Here is a 17,542-nt window from a genome sequence, read left to right as displayed (position 1 = left end):
AGCATTTCTAAGTGAAAGTACTAGGTCGCGACTAGCAACTAATATTCACTGAATGCTTAACTATCTTCTAGCTGAGTTAATACATGTTAAGAGCTTGGACACTGCCTGACGCACAGTGAACACTCAATCTGATGCTACCATTGTTGTCATTATTAAAAGACCATCCAGGTTTATGCAGACACTGTCCACTTAGAGCACTCGCTCACCATAGTGGTGAAAAGGAGGGTGGAAATGGCAGAAAAGGAAAACGTTTCTGATTATTAACCTTGATTCTCCCAAGAGGCTAAACAGAATTCTGAACAAGTGAGAACCTGGGTTTGCTACATTCAATTACTATTTTTTTCAACTCCAGCATTTAACTTCCAAGTGTCTTGTGATGTGTATCAGGCTTAGCACACACATGCAGATGACTGAACATGTGTGCTCTGAAAATATTCTTGTACTTCAGCTGACCTGGAAGTTGCTCTTCCAAGAGTTTTCCCTGAATTTAGCCCTCAGTCCGGTGCGTTGGCATTTCCTTCTTCGATCATCAGCTTTCTTAATCCTTTCATATAAAATGTACTCCTAGAGTTATCTTTTCTTCCTCAAATTGCTCCTTTCTTGATTAAACTGGAAGCCTTATTATTACTCTTTAAAAGTTCTATCCCTTGATTCAATTCTGAGATGCTAAGGTAGCAAATCTGAATGATCTGATTTCTAGGAATGTGCTATCTACACTATGGGAGTCACTGACCCCACATGGCTATCTAAATTGAAATCAATTATGATAAATTTAAAAACGCTACAGAGAGGGAGGGAGGCAAACCATAAGAGACTCTTGGATACTGAGAACAAACTGAGGGTTGATGTGGGGTGGGGGGAGAGGGGAAAGTGGGTGATGGGCATGGAGGAGGGCACTTGTTGGGATGAGCACTGGGTGTTGTATGGAAACCAATTTGATGATAAATTATATTTAAAAAAAAGAATTCAGTTGCTCAGTTGCACCAATCACATTTTAAGGGCTCAACAGCGACATGGGCCAGTGGCTGCTGCCTTGGACCATGCAAATACAGAGCATTTCCAACATCACAGAGAGGTCTACTGCACAATGCCATTCTAGAAAATGCGTATTCTTATCATAGGACAGTACTGAAAATAGTACTTTGTGGTATGGCCCAGTTGATGCAATTGTGTGTTTATAAAGAATGTATTTTAGATTTTTATTCTATCCACTCCATCCTTTATAGAGCTTCATAATAATTATCTTTTATTACCAAGCAGTTATAAACAAGAGACAACTCTCTTCTCGTCTCTTCATGCCGCCTCTTTGCAAAGCCTTATTCCAACTGGCAACCTCAGTATCCTAAGCTTCACCTGGGCTCGGGGAAGGAGCGAGCCTGGGATGGGCTGACACTGATGGGAGCACTCTGCTACTAAGGGCTAACTTTCTGCAAAAAGACAGAAAGCTAACGATTGCTCTTTAGGATCTCATGATAATACTTTTGCTTCCTAATGGTGGCATCTATATGACCACATCCCAATCCACATTTACACTGGATTGCATTGTATGAATTCACTGATATGAGGCCATTTTTAAACTCCAAACATGGCCATTTTATATTGTTTAACCTAATACATGATGTTTGCAGAGATGAAAAGCTGCATAAACTAATTTTTAATCTTGTGCTCATTACATTTTAAAGTCATACACTTAACAGATCTTTCTTCAACCTCCAGACACCTTTTTAGGGGAAGTACCTCTAAATGGAAAGCATGGATTCACTTGTTAATCTGAGAGTCCAATGAATGTACTATTATCCCTGTATTTCCAGACTTTCTGGAAAAGTCTTGAGTATATTTATTGGACTTTTTACATTAACAGGGGAACCCAGCTGCTTTAAGTTGCAGACACACTCCCATCTAAAAACATACTGAGTGTGCATTATTTTAAAATGTAACTATTTAACATGCTATTTAACTATTTAAAATTATGTTACTATTCGAAAAGTAAGTTCATACTGTTGGACACCCCAGAAAATCATTAAGGTCAGAGCTCAGGTTATTCTGCCCTGATAAATGTCATGTTTGGATTCGCCATCCATGTTCTTCTATTAGATCAAGGCTGTCAGTCACAGAGTAACTATCCCATTATTGCCTTCCAGTTGCATAATCATGAGTCACCTTTTTGTTTTGTTGTGTTTTTGAGAATGACCAGTTTCCATTTAATAGTGAACCCTATTAGGCTTTTGTTTAAATCCTAATCACTATATTGTTATTTTATCAATATAAAGACAGGTAGAAGCCTGGAAATAGGTTAGCTAAACAAGAGTGATCCTTTGAAAACATGTCAGACCATGGCATTTCTCTGCTGAAAGTCCTCCAAGGACCCCAATTCATTTGGCATGGCATAAAAGCCAAGGACCCTACAATCCCCCTTCAAGGCTCTGCATGTTCTGGCCCTGTGTCTTCTTTGACTCTGGCTTCTACCATTTCATCTTACTTGCCTCCTCCCTGTTCTTCAAACACAGCTGGTACTCTCATACCTCAGGACCTTTGCACATGCTCTTTCCCTGTTGTGCCACACGGCTTGTTCCCTTCAGTTCTCTACTCAAAATAACTTTTAAAGTAAGGCCTTCCCAGCCACCTTAATTTTAAATTTCAGCTCTTACCCCATAGCACCATGATATATTTTATATATGTATGTATGTATGCATATATGTATATATGTATGTATATATATTATGTATGTATGCATGTATGTATTTATTTATTACCAGTCTCCCCTACTAAACGCTAGCTTCACGAAGACAGACACTTTTGTCTTATTTGTTCAGTGTTCTATTTCCAGTGCTCCCAAAAAGAGTACCTGGCACATAGCATGCTCTGTATACATGTTTGTCAAATGAATGGATGAACGAGTGAATGTGAGTCTTTGAGTTCATTAGTTATAGACAGCAGTCCTCCCCAGGTCATTTTTAATGCTTCTCTCAAAGGTAGCTTTTTCTTTTGGAAGAATAAAAAACAAACCCACAAGTAAACAGCCTTGCGTTTCAGAAAAAGATTAGGGGGTAAAAGGCGCATTCAATACAAGAAATAGTAAAGTGATATGTAAAGTAACACTGTAGTCTTGACCGTGAGTTAAACTGTAGGACAATGAGCTACGCTATGCTCCAACAAGGACTTAGTTCACATAAGCAGATTCCACTTGCTGTGCGATGATACTTCTCCTAAGTGCACACAATTTTCTTTATGTTAAGTAAAATCATGGGATTTAATTTGTATAGATTTATTTTTAAAATGGTTTCATGATATTCAATATCACGATAATACAAGATGAACATAAACTCCTAATTTCACTTTTAAACACCTATGTTTTTGGTGTTCAGACAACTCAAAGAGGGAATAAACAATACTTTCTCAATCTTTCGAGAGAAAAGACAGAAAGAGAAAGCGCAAAGAAAAGCCAGTCCACACAGAAGTGAATTATTCTCCTACCTTGATGTGTTGGATTCCACCCATGTTCATCCAGGCCTGTGCTTGATCTGGATTCAGTTCCACGGCTGCTTTGTAGCTCTAAACATACAAGAAACATCTTCAGGCTGAGTAACGAGAACCCATGCTTCATGCTACAGACGTGGAAACCACTTTCTTCATCAGTGAGAATTTAAATGGTTAATACAATGAAAGCAGACACCACTAGCTCACAGGTGTTCCCGTTTATTTCAATTATTTTTCAAAATGGATGATTCAGAAGTGGAGGAAACTGAACTGTGTGATTTGCTTGCAGAGCCTGAGGACACCTGTGGGGAATCCAGGTGGTTTTATTACAGTGCATCATTTCTCTCTGGTCTTGATCTGCAAGAAAACTGCTTTGGCCTTAGTCACTGTAAACGGAGTTTGTAAGAATACTTTTCTTTTTAATAATCAGCATCTTCGAGTATTTTCCCACACAGCTTAGCCCTAGTGTGGCACCTCCTTTCACAATGTCACTGGCATGTTTATTCAGCCTATCCTGAAATACTTGCTGTGACAGGATGCTCTTACTTCTTTAAGGACTTCCATTTTCCTAGGGGATAGTTTTAATCATTACAGTCTTCCTTTATCTTCTGCTGCATGAAAGGTCTGAAGAGGGTTACTTCTCCCTCAAATACTTCTTTTGGTCTGAAAATGTGTATCCCATTAAAGGTAATATCTGTGCGGCATATTTGTAATATTTTGCACATTGTTTAACGTCACAGGCATGTTCTCCACTGGGTCTGCACTTAAGAGTGGTCCCCTAAATAAAGCTAAAGGCTAAGAGTGCTACTTTCAATTTCAAAGCTAAGGATCCGTGTGTATATTTTAATGTCTTTGCTATTTTCATTAGCAAGACTCCAATGGAACAGATTCGTGAAGTAAACAGAATCTGGTCCATTCCTCCTCTACTTTAGTTTTAACAGAAGCAAGCAAACGTGGGGCGCCTGGGTGGCTCGCTCGGTTGAGCGGCCGACTTCGGCTCAGGTCATGATCTAGCGGTCCGTGAGTTCGAGCCCCACGTCGGGCTCTGTGCTGACAGCTCAGAGCCTGGAGCCTGTTTCAGATTCTGTGTCTCCCTCTCTCTGACCGTTCATGCTTTGTCTCTCTCTGTCTCAAAAATAAACGTCAAAAAAAGAAGCAAGCAAACGATAAGAAACTATGCCTTTAAAAAGCTGCTAAAGTAAACCTGAAGAAAGTGTCTCGGGTTAATTTCTATCAACAGAGATGAGGGTGTAGGGTAGAAGTTAGGAACCTGGATTCAAATCCCAGCTCCATCTCTTACCCCCTGTGACCTTGAGCAAGTTACACAACCTCTGAGTCTCAGTTTATTCAACTGTAAGATGGAGACCATGACCATAGCTTTCTTATATGACTGTTGCAAAGATTAAAATACTGAATACATGTAATCATAAATAAAAATGTTAATAGATTTTATCTGCTACTGTTAGCCCAAGGCCCTACTCCTACCTTTCATAGATCTAGCCACTTTAATTTTTTTTTAATCTTTATTTTTGAGAGAGAGGGGCGTACGAGTCAGGGAGGAACAGAGAGAGAAGGAGACACAGAATCCAAGGCAGGCTCCGGGCCCTCAGCTGTCAGCACAGAGCCCGACGTGGGGCTCAAACTCACGAACTGTGAATTCATGACCTGAGCTGAAGTCAGATGCTCAATCGACTGAGCCATCCAAGCACCCCAATCTGGCCACTTTAAAATGATTATTTGATCTATTAGTTAAGCAACTAGAAAATACTTTGGTTTTCAATACAATGTATAAGATACAGATATAGATACCAAATAACTATTTATAATTTAATTACACATTAATCAAATTGTCATGTTAGGTACAAGTAACTTAAGGTATTAAAAAATGTTCACAGGGGCACCTGGGTGGCTCAGTCGGTTGAGCATCTGACTTCGACTCAGATCATGATCTCGCAGTTCATGGGTTCAAGCCCCGCGTCGGGTTCTGTGCTGACAGCTCAGAACCTGGAGCCTGTTTTGGATTCTGTGTCTTCCTCTTTCTCTGCCCCTCCCCCACTCGTGCTCTGTCTCTGTCTCAGAAATAAATAAACATTAAAAAAATGTTCACAGGGCAGAGAAAAGTGCACACTTTCTGCTTTAAATATGCCACTGTTTCTGATTTAAGGGTTCACATTCAAATTAGTTTCCCCAAATATCTTTACATGTGTTTTTGAATATTTTAAAAATCACTCACTGTTTTCAAAAACAATATCATTTAAAATTTTACTTTCCCCATGTTGTATTTAGTGTAATTTTATGACTTCATTAATTCCAACTTGTGGCTTTACCAGAAATGCTTGATATTTCTATAACATTTCTATTTGCTTGCAATATCGTTTTGATTTCAAGCTGTGTATAAATTTTATTTGAATGCCTATAAGATGCAAGATGTTATGTTTTGGAACACAGAAGGAAGCAGTCCCCTTCTATAAGGAGAAGTCTAATCTAACTGGGGAGCAGGCGTTGTGCACGGGGCCCAGAGGGGGTGGGGAGGCGAGGGACGGAGAAGACAGAGGGAGAGGAGAAAGAGACCTAACAATACAGTGTAATATATGATACTTTCAAATGACTTGTAGAGACAGTAAATGTTTTAAAAGTTCACGGGAAACAAGAAAGGATAGTCCAAGGAGAAAGGATAGGCCAGATGAGCTTCCAGAAGGAGGAGGACACAGGCTGTGTCTTAGTGGATTCTGACAGGGAATCTGTGGGGAATTGGGGACAGGGGGAGTGTAGAAGGATGTTATAAGGATGTGTGGAAATGCCAAAGCTATTCAGCACTAGTCCACCCAGACTAGAGGGTTATTGCAGGCAAACAGAGAGAGTGAGGGTGGCAGAGAGAGAAACTGGTTTGAGGGAAAAATGTGGAATTGCTTTAGGCACCAAGTTAAAAGTAATCATTCAGAAAATAATGTGGAGGTATTGCAGAACTCTGAATACTAAAAATCCAAAGGCTCAATGATAAAAACGAAACATATAACATCATGGTAATTAATCAGAAAATTCACTCCACAAACATGCCAATGATCTTAAATTTTGCCACATATGCTTCATTAAAGATTGAGAGTATTAATCTGAATCCCTTCATTTAATAACATAATTTTATTAAGTGTTTATACCTCAAAAGCTTTATCCAGAAGATTCTGCTCTCTTAGTTGGTTTCCTTTTGTGAAAAAAAGTTCAGATACGACTTTAGGGTCCTTTGGCTTCAGCTGGAGAGCTTTGTCTATAGCATCAAGTGCCTATAACAGGTTTGAAAATAAGACAGAATAAGTAGATTAGATGAAGAAAAACTAACTTAAATGATAAAATGTATACTTTTTGTTCTTATGTATTAGCTGGTGTGGTAAATGACAATCAAAACACATTCTTCATTCTCTCTGATGTTCTCACTGAGAAATAATGTGGCCCTGACCAGATAATTTCCCTATACTCCAGGGTTTCCATTTATATTAGTGACAATGAAATGTCCTTGACCATTCCATAGGAAGATCATGTGATAAAGCTGAAAGGAAACAAGATCTGGCATCATTTGTTTTGCCCTGCCTGTGTCCGTCTGGACCCCTCCAATCATGGCCTCCTCTTAGGTCCTTGGTGCCAACTCTGGCCCCCTCCCACCACCGCCCCCCACCCAGCACCCACTGCCCCATCCCCTGCAGCCAGGGATCCCTTCAAAGCACAAACCTCACCATGCTGCTTTTCTCCATAAAATCCCAAAAGCTTGGGGTGCCTGGGTAGCTCAGTTGTTAAGCGTCTGACTTTGGCTCAGGACATGATCTCACAGTTCGTGAGTTTGAGCCCCACATTGGTGAGCTTGAGCCCTGCTTCAAGTGAGCTTGAGCTCCACTTCAGGTAAACACGAGCCCTTCTTCTCTTTTTCTCTCTCTGCCCCTCCTGAGATTCTCTCTCTCTCTGCCCCTTGCTCACTCCCCACGCCCTCTCTCAAAAACAAAAAACAAACAAAAACACACAAAAAAACCCCAAAGCTTCTCCCAAGATATGAAACAAAAGCCTTGCCCTGGTCCCGCACCCTGTGGGGTGTTGTCCCCAGCAACCTCTACAGCCATTATCTTACACAGTGCCCTGCTCCCTTCATGCCCATCCCTCAGGCTTGCTACTTGCTGCTGCCACAGGGCCTTTGCACATACTTTATCCTGCCTAGAATGCTTTTCATTGCCCTCCTTTGTCTAATAACTCCTATTTATCATTCAGCATTCACCTTCATATCACTCTGCAGGGAACCTAACCTCCCAGATCACTCGGGTCCCTGATTATATGCCTGTGAGAACCATGTCACTCTTCATGACATACTGAGCACAGCTATAATTTTATATCTGTTTTGCGATTGCTTTTTAAATCTTGGTTTCCTCTTCTACTATAAACTCCATGAGGACAAAAGTGGTTTTTGTTTGTTTGTTTGTTTTTATTATACCGCTTTATTCCTGGTACCTGCCACAGTGTCTGGCATATAGCAGACATCCAATAAATATTTTGTTGAGTCAGTTCATAAGTTTACTGGCTATGTTACTTTTAAAATGGAGATAAACAATAACAGTTGCAACACAGGGTCACTGACCTATATAAGGGTGTTATAAGGACTCTACAAAAATATACTTGAAGGAACATGGAAAATGATAAAGCATACAAATGACAGAGCATATAAAGTTAGTATTTATAGAGTTAGGTGAAAACAAACTGAGATAATAGCACGTAAAATCTTTATTTATTTTCTAAATATTTATTTATTTATTTTTTGGGGGGATGGAGAGGGGGGGGGAGAGAGAGAGGCAGAGGGAGACAGGGGGAGAGACAATCCTAAGCAGGCTCTGAGATGTCAGCAGAGCTCAATCTAACAGACTGAAGCTCATGACCTGAGCTGAAATCGAGAGTTGCATACTTAACTGACTGAGCCATCCAGGTGCCCCTCACATAAAATCTTTAGACAAAAGATTAGTCAAGAAAATATTTCAAGGGGACATATTAGCAGTTAAGGGGATATCTGCAAAAAACATCCATAAGATAGGCCATGCCAACGGATGATAGTCAAGACTGCTCCGCCTTGTAAACGTGCAGACTGGAGAGTCAGTCAGGTGCACACCATCTTCCACCTGTGGATCCAAACGACTCCCATGTCCCTCTACCTTGTCGTGGCGCTCCTGCTTGCTGTAGATTGCTGACAACAGGCGATAGCATTCGAGGCATCCAGTCTCCTCTGACACGATGTGGTTGGTCATCTTTTCAGCTTCTTTTGTCTGACCCATTACAGCCAAAACCTGAGCCTGCAAAACCACATGACCTTGGCTTCAGAGCCAGATTGTCATCACTTCATCAAATACAGCATCTCTGAATAGGGGCGTGTCAGAAACACTCCAGAAAAAAAAATGTTCAGCTTCTATCTGAGATCCACAGAGGGAGCTGAATTCCCACAGTTTACAGGTTCTAATTTTTTGTTGTTCATTTCTGTTTATTTATTTAGGAGAATAATGCATGATACGTGAATAGCAGGGACACCAAAGACATCAGTGAAATGACTTGTGACTTTTTTAAAAAGTTGACTAAATATTTTAAAAAAGAAATGATTTCTTATGGTTTCAACAGGACATTGCATTTATAACGAGTTTGATTTGTTACAAATCTAGAAAAGAGTAACAAAAATGCAAATTTCCAAATTGAAATTAAAAAATATTGTTGATACTAATTTCCTAAACTTGATAATCATACTGTGGTTGTATTAGAGAATGTCCTTGTTCTTAGGAACTATTTGCTGAAGTACTTAGAAATAAAGGGGGTGGGATCTATAACTGTCATGTGGCTCACAAAAAAATACTATGCATTTGCACACATACTTAAATATGTACATAGGTACATATATGGATGCATATACACAAGGCATTGATAAACAAATTCATCAAAATGCTAAAAATTGATGGAGCTGGGTGAAAGGGTGTACGGGAGCTATTTACTATTCTTGCAAATTTTTTAAGTTTGAAATCATTTCGAACCCAAAACTTAAAAAAGTTTTTAGTGTCTGTGTGTTTGGTGAATGGCTCTAACACTGGTTACATGGATAGTCAGAAAACGGATGTACTGTAGCATCCTAGTTGAAGTTCTGAGGAGAGTTCTGACTCCAACTCTCTGCACTGCACCCTGTGTGTTCCCGCCTCATTTTCTTTAGCAATCTACTTACCAGGGCCAGGCGGAGCTCCCTTTGAGAAGGCTGGAGGGCCGCAGCTTCCCGGTAGATCTGCAGAGCTTCCTCATATCGGCCAGTGTTATAATACAGCGCTCCCAGAGGTGATAATATCTCAGCTTTGCGGGACACCTGCAGTGCGCTAAGTTTTCAGAAAGATGAAGTGACACTTCTAATAGGTACCTTTCGAAAGCTCAAAACGCAGATTTAGGGATGACAGTCCACAGTTGGAGACTCTGCTTCAACATGGTCTCTGGTTTTTATTTTTTTATTTTATTTATTTTTAAATGTTTGTTTATTTTTGAAACAGAGAAAGACAGAGGGCGAACGGGGGAGAGTCAGAAAGAGGGAGACACAGAATCTGAAGCAGGCTCCAGGCTGTCAGCACAGAGCCCAATGCGGGGTTCGAACTCACGGACTGTGAGATCATGACCTGAGCCGAAGTCAGACTTTTAACTGACTGAGCTACCCAGGCGCCCCTGGTCTCTGGTTTTTATAATCAAGAAGACTGTTTTTTTTTTTTTTCAATTTTTTTTTCAACGTTTTTTATTTATTTTTGGGACAGAGAGAGACAGAGCATGAATGGGGGAGGGGCAGAGAGAGAGGGAGACACAGAATCGGAAACAGGCTCCAGGCTCCGAGCCATCAGCCCAGAGCCTGACGCGGGGCTCGAACTCACGGACCGCGAGATCGTGACCTGGCTGAAGTTGGACGCTTAACCGACTGCACCACCCAGGCGCCCCAAGAAGACTGTTTTTAAAAAGATCATGACGCCGCCCTCTGACTATAAGAATGTCTCTAGTGACCTATCAATATGCACACTGAGCTCCAAGGATCATTTCCATTAATGGTGATAGGCTTGTTCTGATGTATGCATAGTCTTTCCACCACATCCATTTTTGAAACTGCTATTTATGGCTTGGGCTGCAGTCCATAGCCTCAGAAAACAATGGACTGACCAAAGCAGGAATCACATTCCAACCTTGGTTTAGCATCGTGTTCTAACCAGCAGGCAGAAAGGCCATTCACTGGGACACCATTAAGGGTTTGGTTTTATTTTCTTTGGAGATGAGACTCTGTGTTGCCTGAATTGGCAAAATCTGTTAATATTCTAAAGGCATGTCTGCTTCAATTACGTAAAAATTGGAAGGGCAACTACTGACATCCTTGGGCAACTTACAAAGTGAAGAAAAGGAATTTTACCGTTTATACCATTCTTCAGCCAAACTGTTCTCGCCCAATGACCTGTAGAGTCTCCCCAGATTCACCATAGCTACGTGATGACTTGGGCTGAGTGTGATGGCCTGCTGGTAATGGGCCACTGCCTTCTCCGGAGAGCCTGTAATCAGTGGTAGTTGGAAATAATTATACAACACACGAGGCTCTTCAATTTCTCTTCTGATGTAGATCATTCTTCTTTGTATTACTGAGTCATACCATCAATGATTCAGTGTGTAAATTAGCTTGTATTTTGGCTTCATCTCCTTGCCACTGCGTAACTTTGGGCCCTTTTAGTATTCATTCCCGCTTCCAAGGAAATTAATAGTAAAAAAGCAATGAAAACTAACATCTATTTCTTTTATTACACGTATCATCTTAGCCAAAGTGTTTTCTGGCCATTGCCCTAGCAAGTATGATGTTTTGAGATCATCAATGATTGTTATTTATGCGAGATATTGTTGCTTCTCATTATACTAAAAAACAGAATAGGCTATTATAGAAACAAAACTGTCCTGAAACAATTTCTAAGGGTTGGTCTCAATTACTGTACTGCAACATAGTAATCAAGGCACCGCTTTAACGAAGTATGTATCAGCCAGATCTTGAAAATCTTTTTAAAAATGATAGGTTCTTGTTAAATGGGATTTATATAATGGGGTTTTAATAATAATAATAATAATAATAATAATAATGCTACCCTGTGTGTATCCAACGCATTACATATTTTAAAATATTTTAATTAAATGATCTTCACAGGTATTTTTGATACTAGTTAGCTGCCTTTAGATACCATTTAGCTGTCTCTTGGGCTTTAAGAGCTATTATAAAATAAAGGTATTACTTTAAAGTTATAAACACTAAAGTGCAAGTGCACTTAGGAGACTTGACAGAAATCCCAGGGCAACTGAGGATGAAGACCAGAACTAGAATCAAGCCTCCGATAAGGTCCCCAAAGAAGCTTCCTAGTGAAATCTTATCTAAGTGGCTGAAAATGGAATGTTTATTACCTGCAGACATCTTAGGCATTAAACGAGATACCATGTATGTATATATACATAGGTCACTGGTAATAGGGAGAATTTCACTAGTATAAAACACATGAATACAAAGGGAGTGATGAGAAGGTACACAGGGTGGCCGGTGAGATTTCTAGGGGAGTGGCATTATTTGTTGTTGAAGTAGAAGGAAGAGGGCTAAGACGAGACCAACAGGGAGGGGGTCTCTTTGGGTTTTTAGATCTTCATGACACTTAATGTATTATTGTGTTGCTAACAAACCAGCAGGTGGCACTACAAAACAATTTTACATGCAAAAATAAGGGACGTTTCCCAGGAGTTTTGGAATGTAAATTTACATTCTATAAAAAAGAAAAGTTTCAGATATACTAGAAAATAAACACCCTTTTGAGCATTCATACTGACAAAATAATTAAAATAGAATTTTACCACAAGGCAGATAGTCCAATACTCAATGAGAACAAAATGGTGCTTTTGCATTAAATTCAAATATCTTTTGATTCTTTATAGGTATTCATAGCATGCCAACAGCATATAGGACAAATCATAAAGGAAACAGAATCCCTGCTCAGTGAAGTGTTGCCTTAATAAGAGGGAGTAAGTATATTTTATATAGCATCTGTCATGTAAGAGTACTCTTATCAGTTACAATAATATGGTTTCCGTAATGTATATCAAGTAAAGAATGATGAAACAATTCTGGAGGCTTTTTTTATCAGATGTGGAAAAGTATTTTCCATCTGCTCGTAACTAGATTCAGAGGCAAGTTCTGCATCATTGCCGAGGAATGTTTCATCATCTTAGGTATATGAACTTGTATAAATGATACTCAAAGGACTGCTACTCATTAAATCATCAAGGCTACTTCCTGACACCTGGGGAGTTTTCCTTAGAGCTGTATGAACTGGGCAGATTTTGCTGAGCTGAGCTTGAAGATTTGGAGAAATGACAGCCCCACAGTACAATGTGACTGTCAACAGTGTGAGTTTCCTGCCAAGCCCAGAAGTGAATGGTACTTCTGAGACATTATTGGGGTGGTTGCCATTTTGCTTGATAGATAGTATTATCTAATCTCAACAGAACAGGTTCTCTTTAATTTTACTCACCGGTATCAACTAAGAAAACCCCATAGTTGTTGTGTAAGTCTGAGCTGTCTGGACAGTTCTTTATTCCAGCCTGGTATATTTCCTCAGCTTCCTTAAATCTCTCCTTTAAAAGAGAACAAAGGAAAATAAATGAGAAAGTTAAAAGCAAACAACAATAGGGGTGCCTGGGTGGCTCAGCTGGTTAAGTGTTTGGCTCAGGTCATGATCTCAGGGTGGTGAGATTGATGGAGCCCCGTGCTGGCCTGTGCTGGGCTTGGAGCTGCTTAAGATTCTATCTCTCTCCCTCTGCCCCTCTGTCCCACTCGTGTGTGCACGCTCACCCTCTTTCTCCAAAAAAAAGCCCCGAAATACAAAAACTACAACAATAAACTGAATGACATAAATGGAAAAGGTAGAAACTAATTTACTGAGGATCTTGTATGCAATAGGCCAATAGGCACTGAGATCAAACACCGTGTACTTTAAATTGAAGTCAGTGCAATGGCACAAATTCCTACAATTCATATTTATATTTAGTTTCTTTAGGGCAAACAAGCCTATGTTTACTAAGAAGGGACATCTGAAAGGATTTGCCCTACAACTGGAAAAAGCCTCAAAAGGTTGTTTGAATGGGATGCCCTCCACCCCCAGTAACTCTCTGTTTGAAAATGAGGGCTAGGTCCATACAGGAGTTTCTTCAGAGGTGACAATGTGACTGGGAGCAGGGACGCCTGCAACGTTTGTCTTATAGCTGCATTGCGTATCAAGCACTCCCTTTACCTACACTGTATGGTTTATTGGCGGAGGTTTTTGAGAAAAGGGGAGGGAGGCTGATGCAGGTTACAGAGGGCTTTGCCTTGACCTTTGTTTACTCAAAATATTTCGATAGCCCACCCAACTGTTCCTTCCCTCCTTTATTCAACCTGTGTGTTCCACCTCAGAGCCACACCCTCCAATGGGAATACAGGGCTTCTCGAAGGCATAACTCCAATTCCTATCCTTGTGATAAGGCCCCGTTCAACTATTGCATCTTCAATGGGTCATTTGCTAACTGTCCTGGTCTTCTTCCAAAGATTCACTTTAGCACACTAACAATTCTGAATTAGCTTTTAGGAACATTGTTCACCACCAGCCGAGATTGTCACGTCACGCTTCCTTTTACAATATCGGAAGGTAAAACCTACATAATGAATCAAAGCTACCCAGGTTCTAACAATTACTCACAAGTGAACACTTTCATGGTTCCCTGGTCCTGCTGGGAAGGTCAGGTAAAAGGAAATGATGCGGCATAAAGCACATAGCAAGTCTTCCTTTACTATGCTCTGAGAGTGGATGTTTTCCACAATTTTATCGCAAGTTACCCCTACTAAGCATTCATCCAGACACATGAAAAGGGAATGTACAGCACTAATTTCCTCAGATGTGACACCTTTGGCTTGTGAATAAAAATGCACCGGGTGTTGGGCGCCTGGGTGGCGCAGTCGGTTAAGCGTCCGACTTCAGCCAGGTCACGATCTCGCGGTCCGTGAGTTCGAGCCCCGCGTCAGGCTCTGGGCTGATGGCTCGGAGCCTGGAGCCTGTTTCCGATTCTGTGTCTCCCTCTCTCTCTGCCCCTCCCCCGTTCATGCTTTGTCTCTCTCTGTCCCAAAAATAAATAAATAACGTTGAAAAAAAAAATTAAAAAAAAAAAAAAAATGCACCGGGTGTTGAGCAATAAACCAAGGAGCCTAAATTTGATTTGACCCAGAAAGATAAAGACATTTGACCCTCTGTGGAATGACTACGGCCATCTCTTTGAATCCACACATTTAAGTACCATTTAGGAAACAAGACGTGGTTTGGATTTGGCAAATTTCACTTATTTGAATTACAAATCCACAGCCCAGCAAAAATTGAGATCTATGTTGCTAAAAAGTATATGCATTTTTTTTAAAAAAAGCATATGTATTTTTGATTGCCAAACAACAAATTGTCAGACTTCAAAAAAAATAAAGATGAATGACAATCCCCAAATCATCTTTCAATCTATTAAAGAGAAGAAAAATTTTATGAAGATATCATCCAGGGGCACCTGGGTGGCTCAGTCGTTTGAGCATCTGACTCCTGGTTCTGGCTCAGGTCATGATCTCTCAGTTTTGTGAATTCAAGCCCTGCGTCTGGCTCTGCACCGTTAGCACAGAGCCTGCTTGGGATTCTCTTTCTCTCCATCTCTCTCTGCCCCTCCCCTGCTCACACTGTCTCTGTCTCTCTCAAAGTAAATAAATAAAGTTAAAAAAAAAAGAGAAGATATCATCCATTGAAGGACCAACAAATGTGTGTGTGGGTGTGCATGTGTGTGTCTTTAGTTAGACACAGGCAGATCAAGTTAATAGCTACAGAGTACTATTGCAAACATATTCATTTATTCATTCATTCAAGACATATTTACCGCAATGGCCGTAGACAGCATGGTATAATGATTAGGGATCAGGCTGCCGGTGTTTCACTGTACGGATTGGAATCCCAGACCCACCATTTACTATCTATGTGACCTTACTTCCCCTCTACGTGCCCAGTTGTAACACAGGGATACCAGTAGTACCTATCTCATAGGGTTGTTGTGACAATTAAATGGATTAAAACATGTTAAGTATGTAGAACAATGCGTAGCACATAGCACCTTGTCACGATAGGATATGTCATGTCACATCCTTATCATTACCACTCCTTAGTGCTGGCATTGCTACGTGTATCACTGGGAGACATGCCAAAAACACGCAGATGAATAAAACAAAATCCCTCTGTTTTAGGAGCTCAAAGATGAGTGAACTATCAAATACAACCCAATGAGAGCAATCTTTTAAAACGATTAAGTACAGCTGCTCTTGAGCTCAGGTGTGCTAGAGTTGTCACTGAGGCCACAAGGAGCGTCATGGCCCTGTCCAAGGGGCACCTTAGCCAAGAGTTTCAAGTTCCTTTCCTATCAAATATGAAAAATAATTAACTTAGGTTTTTTCCTTTTAAATTTTCTTAATCATCTTCTGAAACAGAGGTCAATAAACATCTAAGATCCTGGAGGCAACCAGAGAGAGAATACGCTGGCTAATCCAAACCTGAGTAATCAGCTCCTGAAAATCTCAAGTTTCCTGTGTTAGCATTCAACTAGTGAGACTAACTGTAATGCTATTTTTGTGTTAAAGGATCAAATTTTGTATATTACATGGTACTTTTAAAACACACTAACATAGTCATGGTAAAATCAACATTTAAAAAATCCCACCCAATTATTAAAAATACAATGGATGAGGGGCACCTGGGTGGCTCAGTCAGTTGACCATCTGACTCTTGATTTTGGGTCAGGTTATGATCTCGCAGTAGTAAGACTGAGACCTATGTTGGGCTCTGTGCTGAGCACTGAGCCTCTTGGGATTCTCTCTCCCCGTCTCCTGCGCCCCTCCACCCCCCTCAAAAAATAAAGTGGGTGAGATTGTCAGCAGAAGAGATAAAAGAATATTAGAGCTGGAAACAATATTAAAAACAGTAACTCACCACCATTTTTAACTAATGAAGAAACCTGGCTGCAAATTGGTTAAGAGACTTGCCCCAAATCTCATAGCTACACGGGGACAGAGAACAGAATTCAGGTTTTCAGTGGACACACAGGGAATGGGTGAACCCTGAATAAAAGCAGTATTTCTGGAAATAAATGGTGTCTCTGGCATCAACAGAAACAATTATACTTTCGGATATCCATCCCCTCAACAAATATTTTGTGAGCACCACACACATGCCAAGCATACAGTGGAGATAGAAGAGTGAACAAGACAGACGATCCTGCCATGGCAGTTGAGTGGGATTCAGATAGGAAGAAGACTTTGCAATGTACTGTGACAGCGTCAGGGGAGGAGAAGCATAAGGTACTCGGGGCAACCAGAAGTGACATGACATCCAGACTTGAGATGAGATAGATTCTCTACACCTGTCATGATCCAAATACCCGAGAATGCTGGTTACCATTAACTCCAACAGCTGCATCACATAAAAATGTGTTTGAAAAATATCCATGGCTACTTCAGATCTTAGAGCCATCACTGTATAACTAAACTGTGGGAGAGCTGAAAGGTGTGTTTCCTAAAAAGAATACAACTGATATCTTCACGTTCTAACTTGCCGAAGTCAAATACAACATTCAACAACAGTTTTCAAGTACAATTACTCCTTTACCTGATTTAATTTTGCTTTTTCCCACATTCTTGCTACTCTGAGATAGCCAGAGAGATCACCTTTTTCATCTAAAACTTCTCTTATTTGGGGGTTTATGAGCTGGGTTTCCGCTAGAAATGCAATTTTCAAAGTCCAAAGAAGTAATGGGACTTAAAACACCATGCGTGTCAAGGGCAAGTGATCACATCCCTGTGCCTTCGGGAACCCAAGGGCTATCTCAAGACTCTGGGTCTATGAATAATGTCTTCAATATCTGTCTTTTCCTTTCGCTTGACTGTAAATTTCAAGGAATGATTAACTCCACTTATTAAAAA

At 40.4% G+C, this 17,542-nt stretch overlaps 1 protein-coding gene across 3 annotated transcripts in view; it reads right to left on the bottom strand.

Moving 5' to 3' along the window:
* Window positions 1–17,542, bottom strand: part of TMTC1 (transmembrane O-mannosyltransferase targeting cadherins 1) — a 272,519-nt gene that overhangs the window by 2,029 nt on the left and 252,948 nt on the right. For all 3 annotated transcript variants that reach the window (XM_058743207.1, XM_058743208.1, XM_058743209.1), the window contains 6 exons: window positions 13,047–13,149; window positions 10,907–11,042; window positions 9,701–9,845; window positions 8,655–8,792; window positions 6,633–6,755; window positions 3,475–3,552 (listed from right to left, as the gene is read on the bottom strand). In XM_058743207.1, the coding sequence (XP_058599190.1) occupies window positions 3,475–3,552; window positions 6,633–6,755; window positions 8,655–8,792; window positions 9,701–9,845; window positions 10,907–11,042; window positions 13,047–13,149 (723 nt within the window). The remainder of the gene's footprint in view (window positions 1–3,474; window positions 3,553–6,632; window positions 6,756–8,654; window positions 8,793–9,700; window positions 9,846–10,906; window positions 11,043–13,046; window positions 13,150–17,542) is intronic.

This window comes from Neofelis nebulosa, chromosome 8, assembly GCF_028018385.1.
Source record: "Neofelis nebulosa isolate mNeoNeb1 chromosome 8, mNeoNeb1.pri, whole genome shotgun sequence".
Taxonomy (NCBI): domain Eukaryota; kingdom Metazoa; phylum Chordata; class Mammalia; order Carnivora; family Felidae; genus Neofelis; species Neofelis nebulosa.
The sequence above is the reverse complement of the archived record's forward strand: the minus strand, read 5'-3'. Positions and strand labels throughout refer to the sequence as shown.